Source organism: Schistocerca piceifrons, chromosome 4, assembly GCF_021461385.2.
Source record: "Schistocerca piceifrons isolate TAMUIC-IGC-003096 chromosome 4, iqSchPice1.1, whole genome shotgun sequence".
Lineage (NCBI taxonomy): Eukaryota > Metazoa > Arthropoda > Insecta > Orthoptera > Acrididae > Schistocerca > Schistocerca piceifrons.
This window is the reverse complement of record NC_060141.1, coordinates 247,010,348-247,031,367: the sequence shown is the minus strand read 5'-3', so window position 1 is coordinate 247,031,367 and position 21,020 is coordinate 247,010,348. Positions and strand designations below refer to the sequence as shown.

General features: G+C 40.4%; 1 protein-coding gene across 3 annotated transcripts in view; it reads right to left on the bottom strand.

Moving 5' to 3' along the window:
- LOC124795031 overlaps positions 1-21,020 on the bottom strand; it is a 237,273-nt gene that overhangs the window by 59,403 nt on the left and 156,850 nt on the right. For 2 of the 3 annotated variants that reach the window (XM_047258806.1, XM_047258808.1), the window contains exon 5: positions 464-803. In XM_047258806.1, coding sequence (XP_047114762.1) covers positions 464-803 — 340 coding nt within the window. The remainder of the gene's footprint in view (positions 1-463; positions 804-21,020) is intronic. The other variant, XM_047258807.1, reaches the window with a different exon arrangement.

The following is a 21,020-nucleotide window of genomic DNA, read 5'->3' as shown; positions in this document are numbered from 1 at the left end:
GGTAGCTGTATATAAAATAGTACATCTGGTGGATTGTTATTACAACAGTATGCATTTCGTAAATGAATCATGTTAAATACAGTGCAGTGGAACAAAGTATCAGCAATTAGTTTATCAAAATTATTTTATATTTTAGTTGGTGTGGTACAGTAAAACTTTAGAAAAGTAACACCCAATAAATAACTATGCAAAAGTTTATAACAAATATCCTTATCTCTAATTTAATATCCTACAGAATATAACAATTTGACAATAACAGGCAAATCTAAAATTCATTCTCGAGAGTACCAAGGTTGCAGTACCATTTTAATCAATGTCATTAAGGAAAAAAAAGGAAAAATAAAGCAAAAAATATTTCTATACCCAGTTTAAATATTTGAGCACACCCCCTTCGTTTTGACATCAGTTAAAAAGTAAACTAAACTCCTCTACAACTTATAGATGCCTCATCTATTTTACTTACTCTTTGTGCAGGCTAGTACAGACGAGAGAAGGCAATGAAGGAGTTCTAAGTTTACGAGCTGCCTTCCGTTGTTTCCAAAGCAGCGACACATCATCGGACACACGTCTCTCATCTCTACTGCTACTGCCAATATTTCTCATGTCTGGTTCTGAAGAGGACTTTGGAGATAATTTGTTTAAATGAAATCCATAAATATCTGACAGCGAACACCGACGCCGTTTTCTCTGGTGCATAAGTTGGAACTGAAGTTCTGTAATGCCACTAAGTACAATCGGTTCTGAGCTCTCTGCATCTAATGTAGGTACCAATTTTCTTTTGAGTGGCCTCTTTGGGACAGCTTCTGGAAGTAAAAATAAGAAATAATGTGTGAAGTTTATCTCCAAAAAGTAAAAAATTCTTTGTCTTGCAGGACCGACTGTAAAAAATTCCTGGTACAGTCTGCTAATTTGATTTTTGGCAATCATTATTTGTAATGGCATAGCTATTAGCTTAACATTTCAGTATTCTGGAAAAATTAGAAATACTCATTGGTACAGTGCAGATAACATTGTGAAGCTCCTGGTTTCATGGTTCATATTCTGCTGCAAAAGAAGATGGAGAATGCTGGTAAGCACCAGGATATAACTTGCAACAGAATAAAAGCCATTTGGAAATATATTAAATCAATACTCCTGGATTTTTTGAGACAGAGGCCTGCAAGCCTGGACTGGTCAAGGATGAGAGAAAGTAAAAATTACTGTAATTTGTGAAATACTGATCTGCTACATTGTGACACTCAGTTGAAGGAAGAAAATATTCATGGTTAAGTCTTATTTATGGGGTCACACTCTTACATTAAAACACCAAGGATAAAATTTCTTATAAAATCTTCACTGACTTTGGAATCAAAATGGTAGTTTTTCCCCATTCAAGTGCAACAGCGCAGCCAGCGACATTTGCAACAATGTTGGATTGTCACGAAGACAATGAATGAAACATCAGGATTGCTAACTATGAAAACTAACATATTCTAGAAATGCAGTTACTCAATATTTATAGTTCCAGGATCATCTTTTTAGATTCATGATATACTAAAGTAATTTATCAACAATGTATGAAAAGATAGACTGCTGCTTACTGTAAAGAAGTTGCAGAAACACACAATTAAAAAACACTCACACATAGCTTTCGGCCACAGCCTTTGTCAGTACACACACACACACACACACACACACACACACACACACACACACGACTGCCAACTCTAGCATCTCGGTTTGGAAAGCAACATCACGTGGGATGCAATCAGCAATCTGGAGGGGGTGGGGAATGGGAAATGATAGTAATGTACAGATGGAGAGTGTGTGTGTGTGTGTGTGTGTGTGTGTGTGTGTGTGTGTGTGTGAGAGAGAGAGAGAGAGAGAGAGAGAGAGAGAGAGAGTGAGAGAGAGATGAGTATGCAGGGACTAGACTGCCAACAGGTGCAGCATCAGGAGGTTGTGGGGCAGGGACGTGTGGTAACATCCCTCACGCCCATGGTCTTAACGCCATTGAACACTACCTTCCCCAATGCCCTGCAGACACCAAACCCACTACCTCATTCCTCATACACCTGACTTTATCCTAACTCACTACTACTACCCATTTGAAGGGAAGATTATAAACAAATCCACAGCATGGCCCTGGGGACCTGCCATGGCACCCTCCTATGTCAACCTTTTTTTGAGCCATCTAGAGGAAACTTTCCTAGCCTCCCAAAACACCAAACCCCTAGTGTGGCTCACATTCATTCATGATATCCTTAAAATCTCTACCCAGGGCCAAGACACCCTATCTTTATTCCTTCACAACTTCAACACCTTCTCTCCCACCTGCTTCAAGTGCTCCTCCTATCTGATGGCTTTAACCGCACCTCTGTCCACAGTAAACCCACCAACCACCAACAGCACCTGCATTTTGACAGCTGTCATCCCTTTCACACGAAAAAATCCCTCCCATACAGCCTAGCTAACCAGTGGCAGTGTATCTGCTGTGACACTAACTCAGTACACTGCAGATCTCACTAATGCCTTCACAGACAGGCACTATCCCCCAGACATAGCCTGCAAACAGATCTCCTGTGTGATTCCCCCTCACAACCCCAATCCTCCCACCACCCCCAAAAACCAGCCACAAAGGAGTATTCCCTTCATCACTCAGTACTACCCTGGACTGGAACAACTGAACCACATCCTTTGCCAGGGCTATCATTACCTTTCATCATGACCTGAAATGAGGTACATTCTACCTGAGATACTTCCCACCCCTCCTGAGGCTGTGTTATGTCACCCACCCAAACTCCACAATATCCTAGTCCATCCCTATGCCACACCCAATCCCAACTCCTTGCCACAAAAGACACATCCCTGTGGACGACCCCAGGTACAAAATCTGCCCAATCCACCCACCCAGCAATTTCTACCCCAGTCCTGTCACAAGTTTATCTTATCCCATCAGGGGCTTGGCTATCTTTGAAAGCAGCCATTGATTTACCAGTTCTGCTGGAATCATTGCACAGCTTTTTATATTGGTGTGACTACCAACCAGCTGTCCAACAGGATGAATGACCACCGCCAAACGGTGGCCAAGAGCAAAGTGTACCACCCTGTGGCACAACATGCAGCTGAATATAACACTTGATTTTAATGGTTGCTTCACTACCTGAGCCATTTAGATTCTTCACTCCACCACCGGCTTTTCTGAACCACGCAGATGGGAGTTATCCTTACACCACATTCTCTGCCCTCATAATTTTCCTGACCTCAATGTACAGTAACATGCTGTCCCCATACCCTCCACCCAACAGTTTCCAACCAACCCCTCTGCCCTATCATCTCCTCCCGATTCTCATCTCCCACCCTGTTTACTTGGAGCCCTTTCTCTGCCAACGCATCCACCCACCTTTCCCTGCATCCACTCTTCTTTCCCCACTCCTTTTTTTTGTTCCTTTTTCCCCACCTCCCTGCCCCACAACCTCCTGATACTGTGCCTGCTGGGAGTCTAGTCCCTGCACACTCCATCAGACAGTGTTCATCTCTCTCTCCACCCGTACACTACTATCCCTTTCCCTTCGCCTTCTCCATCCCCTCCAGATTGCTGCTTGCATCCCACATGATGTTGCATTCCGGACTGAGATGCTGGCGTTTGCAGTCTGTGTGTAATCGTGCCTGTCTGCAACCTGACGTGTCTTCTTTACAGTAAATGGCAATCTAATTTTCCCTACATTGCTAATATTCCTGCCTGGAGTTTCCATTGTTTAAAATTACTTTAATTGTAGCACAAGGAGTACTATATCTTCCACAATGTCTTTAATGCAGATTAGCATCACAGTAAGAAATAAAATATCATAATTAACAAATACAGAAGCATCCTTGATTATTAAGCTTAACACACACACATCAAAAAAAGTTTTGCATCACCTCAGGTCCCAGAACTCCTGAAGGTAGACGTTGACTGTGGATACTGTATCACAGACACAGTACCTTTGACTGTTCAGAAATGTCACTGAACCTACCCAAAGATGTAAACAACCATGCATGAGCAGTGCCTATAAAACGGAGGGGACCAACAGCCAATCAGTTCCAGTCATTTCACCAGGAAGGAGGTACACAGCTAGTGTTGTCTGTAGTTCAACCACGCTTATACAGCCAATATCACAGTTCGATCACGTCTGCATTGTTAGTTTGTGTCAGGAAGGGCTCTCAACAACGGAAGTGTCCAGGCGTCTCGGAGTGAACCAAAGCGATGTTGTTCGGAAATGGAGGAGATAAAGAGAGACAGGAACTGTCGATGACATGCCTTTCTCAGGCAGCCCAAGGGCTACTACTGCAGTGGATGACTGCTACTTATGGATTATGGCTCAGAGGAACTCTGACAGCAACGCCACCATGTTGAATAATGTTTTTCGTGCAGCCTCAGGATGTCGTGTTACATCTCAAACTGTGCACAACAGGTTGCATGATGCGCAACTTCACTCCATATGTCCACGGTAACATCCATCTTTGCAACTGTGACACCATGCAGCATGGTACAGATGGGCCCAACAACATGCCAAATGAACCACTCAGGATTGGCATCACGTTCTCTTCACAGATGAGTGTCACATATGCCTTCAACCAGACTATCATCGGATACACGTTTGGAGGCAACCCAATCAGGCTGAACACCTTAGTGAGTGCAGCAAGGTGGAGGCTCCCTGCTGTTTTGGGGTGGCATTATGCGGGGCCAAGGTATGCCACTGGTCGTCACAGATGGCACCATAATGGCTGTACAATACGTGAATGCCATCCTCCGACCAATAGTGCAACCGTATCGGCAGCATATCGGTGACGTATTCGTCTTCATGGATGACAATTCGCGCCCCCATCATGCACATCTTGTGAATGACTTCCTTCAGGATGACGACATCGCTTGACTAGAGTGGCCAGCATGTTCTCCAGACATGAACCCTAGAAAACATGCTTGGGATTGATTGAAAAGGGCTATTTATGGACAACGTGACTCACCAACCACTCTGAGGGATCCACACCGAATCGCCATTGAGGAGTCTGACAATCTGGACCAACAGTGCTTTGATGAACTTGTGGATAGTATGCCACGTGGAATACAGGCACGCATCAATGCAAGAGGACGTCATACTGAGTATTAGAGGTACCAGTATGTACAGCAATCTGGACCACCACCTCTGAAGGTCTTGCTGTATGCTGGCACAACATGCAATGTGTGGTTTTCATGAGCAATAAAAAGGGTGGAAATGATGTTTATGTCGATCTCTATTCCAATTTTCTGTACAGGTTCCAGAACTCTCAGAACAGAAGTGATAAAAAAACTTTGTTTGATGTGCGTAAATATTGTAATCTCAGAATCACAAGGAAAATTCACTTTAGAAAACTGTAAAATTACAAGGCAATTCGCTGTCCATTCCTTATCTTCAGGGAGCAAAATTCCAAGTTGTGTTGATAGATAAATTTAACAGTAAGGGAAAACCTACACCTAGCTTCCAAAACAGTTAGTTCCTGCTTCAGGAAGGAAAGAAGGATAGATTGCAGAAGGTTTGACAGTAGTCATTGATCACTTAGATCACAATGCTGTGCCCTGTTTTGAGAATGCGCCAAGGAAGTGGTCTTAGGGCAGGCAAGTGAGTAGGAGTTGCGTTGAATGATTTCAATGCAGGAAAGTAAATCATTTATATTTACACTCATTTACTGTTGTTGTCTAGGAATTAAACAATAGATTGAGTAACTGACAAGGTTTAAAATGAAGTGACAAAAATCACATGACTTTCAAGCAACCTACAAAAACCACAAGTCTAAAGAAATACTTTCTGTCCAATTCCTGAGAACAAATCTTGGAAAAAAGTCTGGCATAAGCTAAACATACACACACTTTGACCAAAACTTAACCAATACTGCCTTGCCCAACTGCCATACATTTAGTAGTAAGTGAACTTTTTATATGGGGTATGTAAGCATGCATGCATGATTTCTAGCAAAGTATTTCAAGTGGTCATTTTTAAACAGGTTTTTTAGTTTGGATTAAGAAATTAAGGTTTACTGTTTTTTAATATAATAAGTTAATCTTGCATGGAAGTCATCGTTAATCAGTTTGATAGCTATGTTTTAATACTTTTATAGTAAAAATTGACATTTACATAAATCCCAGAAGCATTAAACTTACATCACATGTACATTGGAAATTACATCAATGAAAACAATCAAAATTTAAAAATGTAATAAAATATGGTTGGATAAAAAAATCTACTCATGAAGAGGCAGCAGGAGAAAACACATATGGAAGCTGTGCAAATGTGCAAGCTTTCTGAGCCAGGGTTGAATGAAAAGGAAGAAGGATGAAGGAAAATGACTGACAAGGTTTAGGAAATGAGAGAGTTATGGAAAAGTCATCTAGAGCCCCGCGTAAGGGGAGACTTACTGGAAGACTGATTCAGTCTCTCCTTCTCATCCTGCTCCATAAGTCTCCCCAGACCGAGAGTTCAGGGCAACTTTCTGTAATTTTGCCCTTTTCCTAAACCTCACCAGCCTTTTTCCTTCATCCCTCTTCCTTTCTGTCCAGCCCTTCAGCCAGAAGTAGAAGCCACTGTCTTCATAAGCTTGCACATTTTTCCATGTCTTTTACCCATGTTTTCTCCTACTAATAATAGGTTTTTTTGTTTATCCATATTATATCATACTTTAATGCATGATTTGACATAGTCTATTACGGAAAAAATAAAACCTTTTGTGCACTACAGTTACTTGTAAAACTCATTTATGGCAATTATTTGTAAAATCATTTAGTCCACGTTGGTGAAGTATATTAATTCATGGACAGGATTTATTTAATATGATCTGCACTTGAAACTGAATTTTGTTTTATGAGGAACTACATTTTATGCTGTCACAAAGTTACATAAAACAGTTGTATAATGGCATAGACCTATGGATTTTGCAGCAATACTTTGGCACAGTATTCCACCACGGCACCAGCAGAGCACCGCCGCCTGCCTGCTGGTCAATGCCCAGCTAGTTACCAAAACCAGGGAAACTTTGGCACATGGCATACGTGACATCTGTACCAGCAACATCTGAACAAACCCATTTTGGTAGATACTATTACTGGCTGTCTGACCAGACCAAATCAGTGAACCACTAAGTTGGCGTCCATCATTGTGTCAACTTGTGAAGTGAGCAAATAACAACATGCAAAAATCATTAGAACAACAGTGCAATGAAATGAAAAATTGTGTACTGCGTGTTTCAAAAAATAATGGTTTAATTTTAGAATTTTTAAAAGTAAAGACAGGGTTCATTGCATGTTGCTCTTCTCCAGCTTCTCCTCAAAGTATGTTTTTTAGGGTGAATGTATCAATAAAAAGAATGTATCATTCGTAATCATAGAAGGGCCTCATGAAGACCCAATACATCAACCAGGAACACTTTCAATGAGACAGATGGCAATAAGCACGTGACTGCGTGTGTGAGCGCTCTCTCAGTTTTTATATATTTTTAGGTTTCAGATATATATTTTAACGGTTTTTGTGATAATATTTACTATATAACTAACTTATTAGTGGTTTCTTCATACACCTCTGCCTTTCTTGTGTTGTGACCTGATATTTGTGTGTTTCGTATTGAGCAACCTCTTACCTGTGTTTACATTCCACGGTGACCAGTTGCAGCTGTACCAGCGCATCGAAAGCTAAGTACTAATTAATTGTTTGTGTATAGTGGTTTATTTAGGAACATTAGTAGTCTTCAACTAGTGTTCTTGGTGTTTTCTGGTGAAATAAATTCAGAAGAACTTTTTGGGAACTGTTTTCAGATTCGTTACTGTGTCATTAGACGTTTGATTTTCTTTCTGTGTTAGTCTTTTGTTATATTCTCATTTGTTGTTGATTAATACTGTTAATAATAGTAGTTACTTCCCTTGTAGAGTAATTTTGTGATTATTGTAGTCAGTTTTTCAACATTGCTATTGTAGAAGTGGAACTTAGATAAAATAGTTTTCTTGCTTCAAAATATTTTACCATGAGTGAGAAGTGTGGGATTTGCCATAGGTTCGTGAGTAGTGGATTGCAGTGTGAATCTTGTTCAAAGTATTTTCGCTGGGGGGGGGGGGGGGAATGCAGTGGGGAAGCCAGTGGGCATTCTGGTGAGATCCTCTCCTGGAACTGCAGTTATGTAGCAAGAGTAAGTTGATTGAGGAGCAGAAGCGTAAGATCTGTGCCCTTCAGGTGCAGTTGAAAAATGCACAGGAAGAGCTAGATAGGATGAGGAAGGAGAAGGGGGTTGGGGAATGGCAGCTGGCTGTTGGCAAGAGATCTGCTAGGAGAAGGAGATTTTCAGATAGTTTTACTATTGGTGTTTGCAATAGATATGACCAACTGTCAGAGTCTAGTGGAGAGGAATCTCTAGTAGCTGTAGATGTAGGAAGTATGTAGCAGACCTCAGCAGTCACAGTGGGGGAGAGTTGCGAAGTCTAAGAGAAAGAAGAAGGTTCTGTTGTTAGGTAGTTCTCATAGTACAGGTGTAGGCCAGCAGTTGCAGGAAGTGTTAGGGAGTGAGTACCAGCTCACCAGCATTGTGAAGCCTAATGCAGGATTGGCTCAGGTGACTGTAAACATAGGGGGGTTATGTACGGATTTTACCAAAGAGGATCAGGTAGTGATTGTGGGTGAGGCTGGTAACAGTATTGATAGGGATGGGGAGTATGATATAGATGGTGATCTGGAAAAGATAGCCACTCAGATTGGCAACACGAATGTGCATTTCGTGGAACTGTTTCAGCGTCACAATTGGCCTCATCTTAATACAGACGTCAGGCATAATAACATGAGACTTGGGGGTGCGCTGATGACAGAAGGCATGGGTCACATTTCAGTGGTGTCGGTGGAGTCTATCAACAGGACGGGTTTCACTAGACATGGCCTGCACCTCAACAGGTATGGAAAGGGGAGGTTGGCAAACCTTATAGGTGACAGCATAGGTGGGGGTGGTGGGATCACTCATGGGAAAATTCCTGTAGTAGTGGGTGTTAGAGCTGCACCTTTTTTAGATTGAAGTCAGCTGATAGGTATTCCTGCTTAAGGGAAGTCACTCAAACAAAGGAACCACTTTCGACAAAGCTTAGGTATCTGAGTAATGAGGGAATTAGTATATTTCATCAAAATATACAAGGTATTAGAGATAAAGTTGGTGGACTGCTTATAGATGTGGACTCTGAAATTATTGGTATATCTGAACACTTCTTAAATAAGGAGATAATTCAGAGGCTTCCTTTACCAGGATACAGGTTGGCTGGCATCTTTTCTAGGAGCTCTTTGCGGTGTGGCGGAGTAGCCATGAATGTGAAAAACGGCATCCCATTTGAGTCAATTGATGTTTCAAAGTACTGCACTGAATAGGTGTTTGAATGTTGTGCAGGTGTGGTTAAATTTAGTGGAGCTAAACTTCTAACTGTTGTTATTTATAGATCCCCAGACTCCGATTTCACAACATTTTTACTAAAGCTAGAGGAGGTTCTTGATTCACTTTATAGGAAATACAAAAGTTAGTTATATGTGGTGACTTCAATATTATTAATTGTATAAGTGATTTTGCAAGGAAAAGGATACTGGTAGACCTTAATTCATATAATCTTATGCAAACCATATTCTTTCCAATGAGAGTGCAAGGGAACAGTAGAACAACTGTAGACAAAATTTTTGTTCATTCCTCATTACTAGAAGGGCATTCTGTTAGCAAAAAGGTGAATGGCCTTTCAGATCATGATGCACAAATTTTAACTCTAAAAGATTTTTGTGCTGCAACACATGTTAAATATAGTTATCAACTGTTTAGGAAAGCTGATCCAGTTGCTGTAGAGACCTTTGTAAACCTTATCAAGGAACAAGAATGGCAAGATGTTTATAGTGTTGATACAGTAGACCAGGCTGTTCCAACCGAGCTCCAGGGAACCGGAGCACTCCGGAGCACACACTGCGGCAGCTCGGAGCCCGTGTGGAGGGGAAAGTGAACTCACTGCCCCCTGGCCGCATGCAGCCGCAACTGACGCAATAATCTGGGTTCGATGACAGCTATGACTAGGAGCGGGAGCCCTGTGCCTCTATTGGAGGATGATACCTTTCTATTCATTGAGAGGGATGGTCATCCGCAGTGTCTTGTATGTCATAAAGTATTTAATTCTGGGAAGAGCTACAATATACAATGACATTATACACATCTACATACAGTGCACAGCTAGAAGGTGTTGCACACAGAGAACTGGTAGCCAGGCTTAAGAACGACATACCAGGAGACCTCAGTTTAAAAACGGCTTCGTAATACAGAGGGTATCAAAACATGCAACATAGTTCGTGTTCTGTAATGCGTTTATAATTTTCAGGTGAATGACGGTGGAGAAAACACTACCGAATCTGCAATTCGAGCGAGCAACAGGGTCGCTCACATCATTGGGATGAGTGGCAAGAAGTTTTCGGTGGGACCACTCGTAAAATCGTGCATGGCAGCAGTTGCAGAATGAATGTTTCCAAGGGAGATGCAGGCAATTGAAGGGGTTTGCCTGTCGAAGAAAACAATGTCTCGTCGGATCCTGGACATCGCAGCGGATTTAGAGACACAGCTCAGAAAAAAGGTGGAGAGCTTTGTTGCATTTTCACTAGCACCTGACGAAAGCAGCGACATATCGGACTGTGCTCAGCTTGCAGTCTTTGTGCGTGGTGTCGACACGGAGCTGCAAGTAACTGAAGAACTGTTTGATTTGGTACCACTCGATTACACTGCAACAGGACGTGACATTTTTTAAGCTGTTTGTGAATCAGTGGACAATATGAATTTGCAGTGGGATAAGCTCCATTCTGTAGCAACAGACGGTGCACCACAAATGATCGGGCGTCACCAAGGTTTTGCTTCTCGTTTGAAAAATAAATTCAGGGACGAATTCGGGAAAGACATTATGACTCTTCATTGTTTTATTCACCAAGAGGCACTGTGTGCTGAAACAGTAGAGCTAGGTGGCGTAATGAAAGATGTCGTGAAGTGTGTGAATTTTTTGCGGTATCACGCTATGAATCATCACCAATTCAAAGGATTCCTGAAAGATATGGAAGCGGAGTATGGGGATATACCTTACCACAGTACAGTTCGTTGGCTGAGTCGGGGAAAAGTTCTTCATGTTTTCTTTGCCATTCGTGAGGAAATAGCCCTTTTTCTTGAAATGAAAGAGGAAGAAATGTGTTGTCTGAAAGATATAAAATGGATATCAGACCCGGCGTTCCTAGCTGACATAACTATGCATCTGAAAAATATTGCAGGGCAAAAAAAGGCAGCTAACCGCTGACATGCACGACCAGATCAAGCGTTCATGGAAAAGTTACGTTTATTTGAGAGGCAGATGAGTAATGGACATTTAACGTTCTTCACTCGTCTTGCTTCTTTAAAACTACCTGAGGGTACTACTTTCGGCGATTACCAAGCGAAGTTAAAGCAGCTCATCTTGTTGTTTGATCACGATTCCGAGACCTCACTAGTTTGGAAATGGAACTTAAGGTGTTCAGCGCTCGTTTTTCAGTTTCCCCTGATGACTTGTCATCGTCACTTCCATTTGAGATTATTGATTTGCCAAATTCAACTTTGTTGAAAGAGAGGTACTACAACACCATGGTATCATTCATTACAGCAAAAAACATTTCCCAAGCTTCACAACAATGCCGCTCAGATCATGTGCGTGTTTGGATCTACATGTTGTTGTGAGCAGCTTTTCTCAGCAATGAAAAGAGTAAAAAGTACGGAATGATCGTTTCTTCAGGATGCAACAATGAAGGCCATCATTCGCATTATCGCTGGAACACTTTGACGCCTGATATTTCCGATATTGTAATGAAAAGAAAATTTCAAGCTACAGAGGCCCAATAAATTTAGTATGCAATTTCTTGTACAATAGTTGTTTCTTATTTATTTTCTGAACATCATATTTCCTGGTGTAGCACGTGACCACGTCTTAGCACCTAAGAGTATGATGTTGTCGATCTTGTAAGACGCAGCTGGCACATCAAAATGCTTGCCTTGCCGCCTGCCTCAGCCAGCCGTGCCACGTGCCAGCCCACTTGAATGGTCACAGCGAACGACACGGCTCCCTGGAGCAGGGAGCGCTCCGCGACTCACAACAGAGCCAACGAGCTGGAACAGCCTGCAGTAGACAATAAATATAATGCTTTCCTCAATACTTTTCTCGTGCTATTTGAAAGCTGCTTTCCGTTAGAACGTTCAAAACAGGGTGGCTGACTAGAGGGATAAGAATATCTTGTAGAACAAAGTGGCAATTATATCAAACCGTTAGAAAGTCAAAATCTAAATGCAGCAGCCCATTACAAACACTATTGTAAGGTGCTTAAAAATGTTATTAGGAATGCAAAAAGTATGTGGTATGCAGATAGAATAGCTAAGTCTGAGGATTAAATCAAAACCATGTGGTCAGTCGTAAAGGAAGTGGCTGGTCTGCAAAGACAGGTCCAGGATATAGAATCAGTGCGGAGTGGGAATGTCCATGTTACTGATAAGTCGCATATATGTACAGTATTTAATAATCACTTTCTGAATGTAGCAGGTGAACTAAATAGAAACCTAGTCCCAACAGGGAATTATATAGCGCTCATAGAAAAAAGTGTTCTGAGACTGTTACCTGAAATGCTCCTCCATGACACTAACAAGAGGGAGATTGAGTTAATAATTAATCACTAAAGACCAAGAACTCTCATGGATATGATGGGGTATCTAGCAGAATACTGAAGTATTGCTCTATGTATGTTAGCCCAGTACTTAACCATATCTGTAACTTTTCCTTTAGGAGTGGTCGGTTTCCTGACCAATTAAAGTACTCGGTAGTGAAGCCACTTTATAAAAAGGGAGACAGGGATAATGTTGACAATTTTAGACCTATTTCTATGCCATCAGTGTTTGCTAAAGTTATCGAGAAGGTTGTATACACAAGGTTACTGGAGCATTTAAATTCACATAATTTGCTGTCAAATGTACAGTTTGGTTTTAGAAATGGTTTAACAACTGAAAATGCTATATTCTCTTTTCTCTGTGAGGTTATGGATGGATTAAATAAAAGGTTGCGAACACTTGGTGTTTTCTTTGATTTAACAAAGGCTTTTGACTGTGTTGACACAAAATATTACTGCAGAAATTGGACCATTATGAAGTAAGGGGAGTAACTTACGATTGGTTCGCCTCTTACTTTAAGAACAGAAAGCAGAAGGTAATTCTTTGCAACATTGAGAGTAGTAGTGATGTTCAGTCCCAATGGGGCACTGTTAAGTGGGGTGTTCCCCAAGGGTCGGTGCTCGGGCCACTGCTGTTTCTTATTTACATAAATGATATGCCTTCTAGTATTACAGGTGATTCAAAAATAATTCTGTTTGCTGATGACACCAGCTTGGTAGTGAAGGATCTTGTATGTAATACTGAAACAGTATCAAATAATGTAGTTCATGAAATAAGTTCGTGGCTTGTGGAAAATAATTTGATGCTAAATCACAGTAAGACTCAGTTGTTACAGTTTCTAACTCACAATTCAACAAGAACCGATATTTTGACCAGACAGAATGGGCATCCATTTTCAATAAGCTACCACAAGAACTCAAAAATCTTAGCAGTAGCCCAAACACTTTTAAGTCTAAACTGAAGAATTTCCTCACGGCTCACTCCTTCTATTCTGTCGAGGAGCTCCTGGAAGAGCCAAAAAATTAAGGAAATTTCAGTGTTACATTGTTGATTTTCTTTATTTAAACTTAGCGACTTGTCACCTGAATATGTTTCTTATATTTCATTTTATCCGTTTCTACTACCGTGTTATAATTTCACGTATTGACTCGTTCCATGAACATGGAGACTTCTCCTTAATTTGTTCCCACGGAACAATTAATAAATAACTAAAAACACCTTTTGATGTGACGGAATGAAACTGTCAAGTATCAGAAATACCTGGGAGATTTTCCTGTCAAACTCTACAGAAATCAGCAATAATTTTAGATGGATGTACGATACCTGAACATTGTGACGATATCCAATGGACTACAAAATCTGATGCAGCTGGGGGAAGAAAACAACAGCCTCTTCATTGATACTGCCACAAGCTGTGATGCATGCAGTGTGGCATGGCTGTTAGCTTCACTAGCTGGTGTGTGGCAGGTCGTCAGTTCAAACCAACAACCAACAATTATTAGTCATTTAGTATTTACCATTTCTAGATAGTTCTTGGAACACTTTCTGTTTTTATATATAGATGCACTCTCCATCCGGGAGGTCAGTTCCATTGTGGTTGTACTTTGGTGTTTGTAATAAATGTGCTTTCAGTTCGAAGGTTGTATTTCATTGTCAACCCTGCTTTTGGATTTGGACATGAGTGAGGTTATGATGTGAGAGGTGCTGGATACTTCAAAACATCTACATCTGTGTGGCTTCAATTAGGCAACAAACAAGCTGTCACCTACATGGGAAGGAACTGGAATAGGAGCAATACATCATCCCCACAGCACTTATTTACAGGAGACCAATAGATTCCAAGCCAGCAGTAAGTCAGCTGTACATTAGGCATTCATCAGATCTCTCTGGAGATGCTGATCAGGACCCAACAAAATGGCTCAAAGGATTCGACTGAAGCAGCAGGAGGGATGACATTTGGAAAATGTGCACTTTTACTTGGATGGCACAGCCCAGCACTGATTCGAGCACAATGAAGGAAGCTCAAGACCTGGGATAAATTCCAAGGCTAAACTGATTAAAACATATGGCACAATCAGTAGTACATCCACTTAATGGTAGAACAATTGAACAACAGGACCCAACATCTTGGGAAACGACAGAGTCTTATATACAGAAAGTTTTGGCCTTACGCCACATTGTGAATCCAAATATGACAATCAAAATCTCACACTCGTTGAAAGAAGCTGCAGAAGACATGTACCAAGCTCTCCTGGAAAACGAAGCCACTTAAACACAGGAATTCATCAAGTTATTGTAATGACTGTCGGAGGAACCATCTCAACTTGCATAGCAAGTTTCATTTATTTGCTGATGGCTAGTTTAGGATGGCTTGTCCATTATCAAATCATCCATATATTTAAGTCTTGCATTACAGCCAGATGTGCATTTAAGTCACTGACCTGGAATGTAAGTGTGGCAATATACAAAACAGTATACACACATGAACACCATTGTAGGTCTCAAAACATAAATGAGAAGGTCTGCTGAACTTATTAAGGCTGAATTAGAAACTGTTGCAAGTCTCAAATTTTCTAGTAAAGAATTTATCAAACATGTAAAAGATTATGTGACATTTCTGTATGAGTAAAAAGCAAATGATAAATATGAATAGAGCAATGATCCCATGAAAGCTGTAATTAAATATATAGGTAAATATGAATGGTGTAATGTATGAAATTTGTTTGAGTTAAGTATTTAAAGTACAATGTACAATGACAAATATTCATTAATTTTCAATCTGTTTTTTAAAAGGAGTCTTAATATGCAAACATTTCAGGAAACACTAGTTATTTGAGTAAACTTTTGTGTACAATTGTATATAATGGTCTCCTACAGGAAAAACATGTCAATGTCATGATAGAATTATTTCAGCCATCATTTCCGAAATTTCTTGTATTTTTAGTTTGAAAACCTGGAAACCCTGTCCACGAGTGCTGCTCGCTTTTCAGTTTACAGACTACACCTCCCCTGCATTTCCTGCCCACTTCTCTTAGGTTGAGTTTATGTAGTGGAGTTATTTTCATTTTATTTAGTGAATATTTATTTGCAGTTTTAAATGAGCTATTATGTATAAAGTTCTACGGATGAAGCTGTCAACTACCACACTCAAGAGCCTGCCTCAAGTGTAACATACTGTCAATATGTATTCAATGATGTCAATTTCATTCTTTCCACTATCAACAGCTGGAATACTTTTCCTAGCTTGAGGGTATCAAATGTATTACTCCTGCCTCGGCCCTCCCAGCATCAGGGATATTCACACTCATCTTCCAAGATATACTGTGGATATGTGATAAGTGGCTCCCTTCAGTGCAGCTTACTTACTCTACAGGTGCCAGCAAATCCTGAATGGAAAAGGCTTATGTAGTCTATCAGTAACACAATTAATGGTGAGAGAAGTGCAGCATCTTTCTAGTCATTCATTAATTCACCACCAAGTGATAACACAGTCACCCAGCTTTACACTATGCTTTCAATGACAAACAGCAGCAAGGTGTCATGTTTACCAATCCAAGCACTTTTCCACCAACACTACTTAGGTCACACTTATAAATTAAGCACTTCTCTCAGCCATTGTTTTGTAGCAACATATTTTACATAAAATCTCACTTAACAACCGCAAATGAGTACTCAATAATCCAAAAGTGACTTCATTATATATCCAAAAGCTCAGTGAAATTATTTTGTCTACTTTTGTAAGAGAAATGGACAGGAAATGCTTTTGTGAAACAGCCAGTCTGTAAACCGAAAAGCAAGCAGCACTTGTGGAGGAAGTTACCTTTCCAGAAGAACACTACAACTGCCATACAGAATGACTATAAACCAATTTCCAGTGTAGCAGTGTAGAACAGTATGCAGAAATTTACACAGAATCTGTCCATACACTTTTTTTGTATATTTATTATTAGCAACTTAGAGAGCTGTAGTATGTTCAATTACAACTTTGTGAAATACCCTGTAGTTGCTTTTTTGACAGTGAACAGTAGAGAGAATGAGGACTTGCCTGCTCATCTTTTTGTTTTGTTGATCTATGAAGGAGGGAAGTGTACGGCCACAATCCAGTGACCCATCTTCTCTCACACTTCTAGCCTCTGCCACTGCCTTTCCACCCTGTTACACTCCCAGAATATAATTCATGCCTTAATATGGCTCTATGGCACTTCGATACAGTATACACATTTAATATTTGTTCTTAACCCACTTCATTTATCTATAAACATCAATTTTATTTCATTAAAACACTATTTTTAATAATTTGCAATTCTTACATCACCTGCAATGCAGAATCTATTAGTCGTAGAAAAGAATCAATAGAAATTTCTTTGTATGAAGCTTAATGTAATTGTACTCTATGCTCAAAAACCCTACATGAAATGACCTTAATACTTCCTCCTACTCCACCAGTCATGACTTCTAATATCCCCCCCCCCCCCCCCCCTACTTGGCTAGTCACCGGCCACTTGTCACCTTTCCGTTGATGACAAGCTTCAAACCAATTGACTTTTGCGCACTTTAATTTTTCTCGAAATCCTATATTTTGCCATATCGTTCCACAAACTTGAATTTTCTTCTCAAGTAAGTTCTCTGCAAGTTCTACACTGTTATAATAATTATCCATGTGGAGGTGATGCCACTTTCCGTAAGGTGTCAATAGTTCCACCACTGTTTTTGCTAAAGGCTGTCCAGCGGTGGAATCTATCTTGACTGAGGAAATGTAACCTGTACCCTAATCACACATCATCCGAATGAGTATGCCATATTTAGAAATTTTTGACGGATTGTAAACTTTAAATTTTAACTGTCCATGCCACTCCTTCATCAAATGAGATGTTTCGACTTAGATAAATGTTTCTTTAAACTTCTTGGAAAAATAATCGATTGCGAATTGCACTTCGAAAAGCTGGTCAGCATTATCCGGTTTATTGTTGTCGGAAAAATGTAAAAACAATATTTGTCTGAATTGGTTGTGAGACATCCTTTTGTGAAATATTGGTGTGTCTATCAATGGATTCGATGACCAATAATTATCGATCCTTGCCCCCCCCCCCCTTTTTTTTTTTTTTTTACCATAAGGATAGCTTTACAATTCCCATAAGTATAGCAAGCCCAAGCCATTTTCTAAGTACAGGTCCCATAACGTCGTCAAATTTGACATTTTTGTTTAATCCAGTTTCCTTCTATTGCAATTTTGACTGTAGTACTTGTCGATTTCATTGGTAATATAATCAAGTAGATCGTTCCCAATATATAATTCTACAATGTCCTCAATGCTGTGTGTATCTCTGACAAATATGTGTGAACCCAGAAATCCTTCAAATTTATTATTGGTCCTCAGTAAATCAAAGTCTGTCTTCTTTGTCTGATTCATACGAATCAGTTGGCAACTGTAGCGTTCGCCAAATTCTTCTTGGATGTATTTCACTATCTTCTGATGATTCTGCTTCACTTTCATTTTTTTATTCCCCAATGTCTTCTTCCCAACCGGCCAAGTCGTCCGGAACGTCAGAAAAGAGGACCATGCATTCATTGTAAATAATCGTATCGTCTCTTTTGTCTGCCATGATGAAAGGGCACAACTTGTTGATGTGTTTAACTTATTATTACCTAAACAAAACACCAACACAATGAAAAAGACACTAAAGTGCTGTCGCTGGCCACTGCACAATACTATGCTTATGGCTCCACTATAGCTTTACCGGCCACTGAGCGATACTATGCACACGACACCACTGTGGTGTTGCCAGCTGTTGACCATTATTTTGCATACGACACTGCTGTGGTGTCACTGGACAGCAAAGTGTTAACAGAGCATTGTGTATGAGGATACTGGTTGCTCGTCATCCTAGCTTATCTATGGCCAGCTATCTTTAAGTTTTTCTACAACGCAACAACATCTGGTCACCTGGGACTCATGAACACACAAAACAGAATGAAGACACTGACCAGATCTCTACCGATCTTTTAGACAATATGTGAGCCACTGTACGGGAATGCTAATGGCAAAAGCATGTTCCACAACTACCTCTGTGTCATCTACTACCAACCCCACCTGCAGCAGCACTATTCCACCAAATTGGGATTGACCACTTGAGGAAGCTCAAATAGTTGATACACGGGAATCCATGGCTAATAGTCTGCTCTGATTACCTCACCCACCATTCTGTCAGAGAAGATACCCATACTGACAAAACTCTGGAAACAGCAAAATTCCTTGCAGAAGATACCATTTTGAAGCATGGAGCAGCCCATCAGTGATCTTTGGTCATGGAAAAGTTTTCCAGTAGAGACCAGTATCAAGGTAATTTCACGTTTCGACATTACCCATAGGATGACAACTGCTTTACTACACACAAATGGCTTCTTAGAACAGTTTAATAGGATGTTGGCAGATACGTCCTTGATGTACGTTTATACCGAACAAAGAGACTGGGGTACAATATGGCCCATTCATATTGCTCTTTTGGCCACATGATTGTGAGGGGGAAGTGACAAATCCTGTACCTGCTTCAAATGGACAATGCTCAGCATGACTAAAAGAAACACCTCCACACCAAGATCAACGAAGCAAGGCAGCTGGCTCACATATGGATTGTAGACACCCAGAAGAAAGACCATGAGAACTCTAACGCCAAGCCCAGGAGAATTTGTATGGATTTTTATGTTTGTGGGAAAGTGGAACTATCAGAAAAGTAACTGAAGTGCTACTTTGGGCCATATTGTATCCTTCACTGCTTGCCGGACATCACATACAAGTCAAGAATTATGAAAATTCATCAAGAATACAAAAGTGTTGATCGACAACTGGCGCTTCTTGTTCAAGAAAACTTAAGATCTCTTGATAATCATGAAGCTTTGATGGAAGGGGCTACCTTCAATGCTCATCACGGGGAGGAGTACTTAACAACACTACCAGAATGGAAGGCTCTGTTAGTGCTGCCACACAGAGGACCACTGATGAGATCAACATCCAGGGAGCTGCAATCAGCTCCAAGAACAATTGAAACAACAAGTTACTGTTGCTCCATGAGGGAGAGCAATGCCGAGAGTTGTGATGCGTGCAGTGTGGCATGGTAGTTAGCATTGATGGCTGGTGTGCTGCAGGTCACCAGTTCAAACCCAATTACCAGTAATTATTTCTTATTTAGTAACTGTTATTCCAGGAAGGTTCTTGAAATATCTTTTTTTGTGTAAATAACAGCATTCTGGAATATTCAATGTCTCTATAAATGGCTGCACTTTCAATCCAGGAGATCAGTTGTGTTCTGGCACTTTGATGTTCATAATAACAGATGACCAGCCAGTACTAAGTGTAGCATTTCACTGATAAGCCTGGTCCCAGATTTAGACTTGAGCGTAGTTACAATGTCACAATATTCAAAAATTGCCTCCTTGCATGGGGTTCAGAACTGAGATAAGTACTCTTCTGGGAAGACCCTTAAACTCCCATCCAACACAAAGCAAGAAATTGACAATCCCTATGAATTCAAAAGATAATTAGAAACATACCTCACAGGGACTCCTTTCACAAATTATTGAATACCTATATTGAGGGATTGAAAAGTTCTGCTAATTGTTCTGTTAACTACCTGACAAGCAGTAGCGTTTACTGTAAAGCTGCATGACAAGTAGTAATGTGAACAGGCCTCAGTATTTACAGATGTAGATAGATATTTTCTGTGGAAAATAATAATTTTAAGTAAGCATTTTTTAAACTACTATTAGCAGATAAACAGCTTTTATATAATAATACTGAGGAGACAGCAACTTAGAGGAAACTGTGAAAGTACGTAGGAGTGGTAAAATAATGGGACTGAAAGCAACAATGATGCCAGAACTGAGAAATTACAAATGGAGGTAAAAATATACGAGTTGGTCCAGTGTGCTAACAACAGACCTCCTAGGGTTCATTTGTAGTGTAAGAAACCTCACTCACATCTGAGCCCTGCCAACCCTAGGAAGGGCTGCGACAGTTATGGAGTACAAAATATCTTCTAACTGGGAGGATCTTAACAGTAAAAGGGAAAATGCTAGAAATGTAATGAACATCAATGGGACTGACAATAATAAAAGAAGATGAAAGAAATAATCAGGACAGTAGGTGGTTGGTGCCAGGTGAGTATTCCCATGGACTCAGCAGTTAATGGGGACATCACCTCTCTCAGTTATCCCACCCCCGATCCATTATAATCAATGGGTTCTACCTGTTTGCACACACACTGTTTTTCTGTTTACCCAAATATGTTTCAGTACCTCTGTGCCATCATCAGATGTTT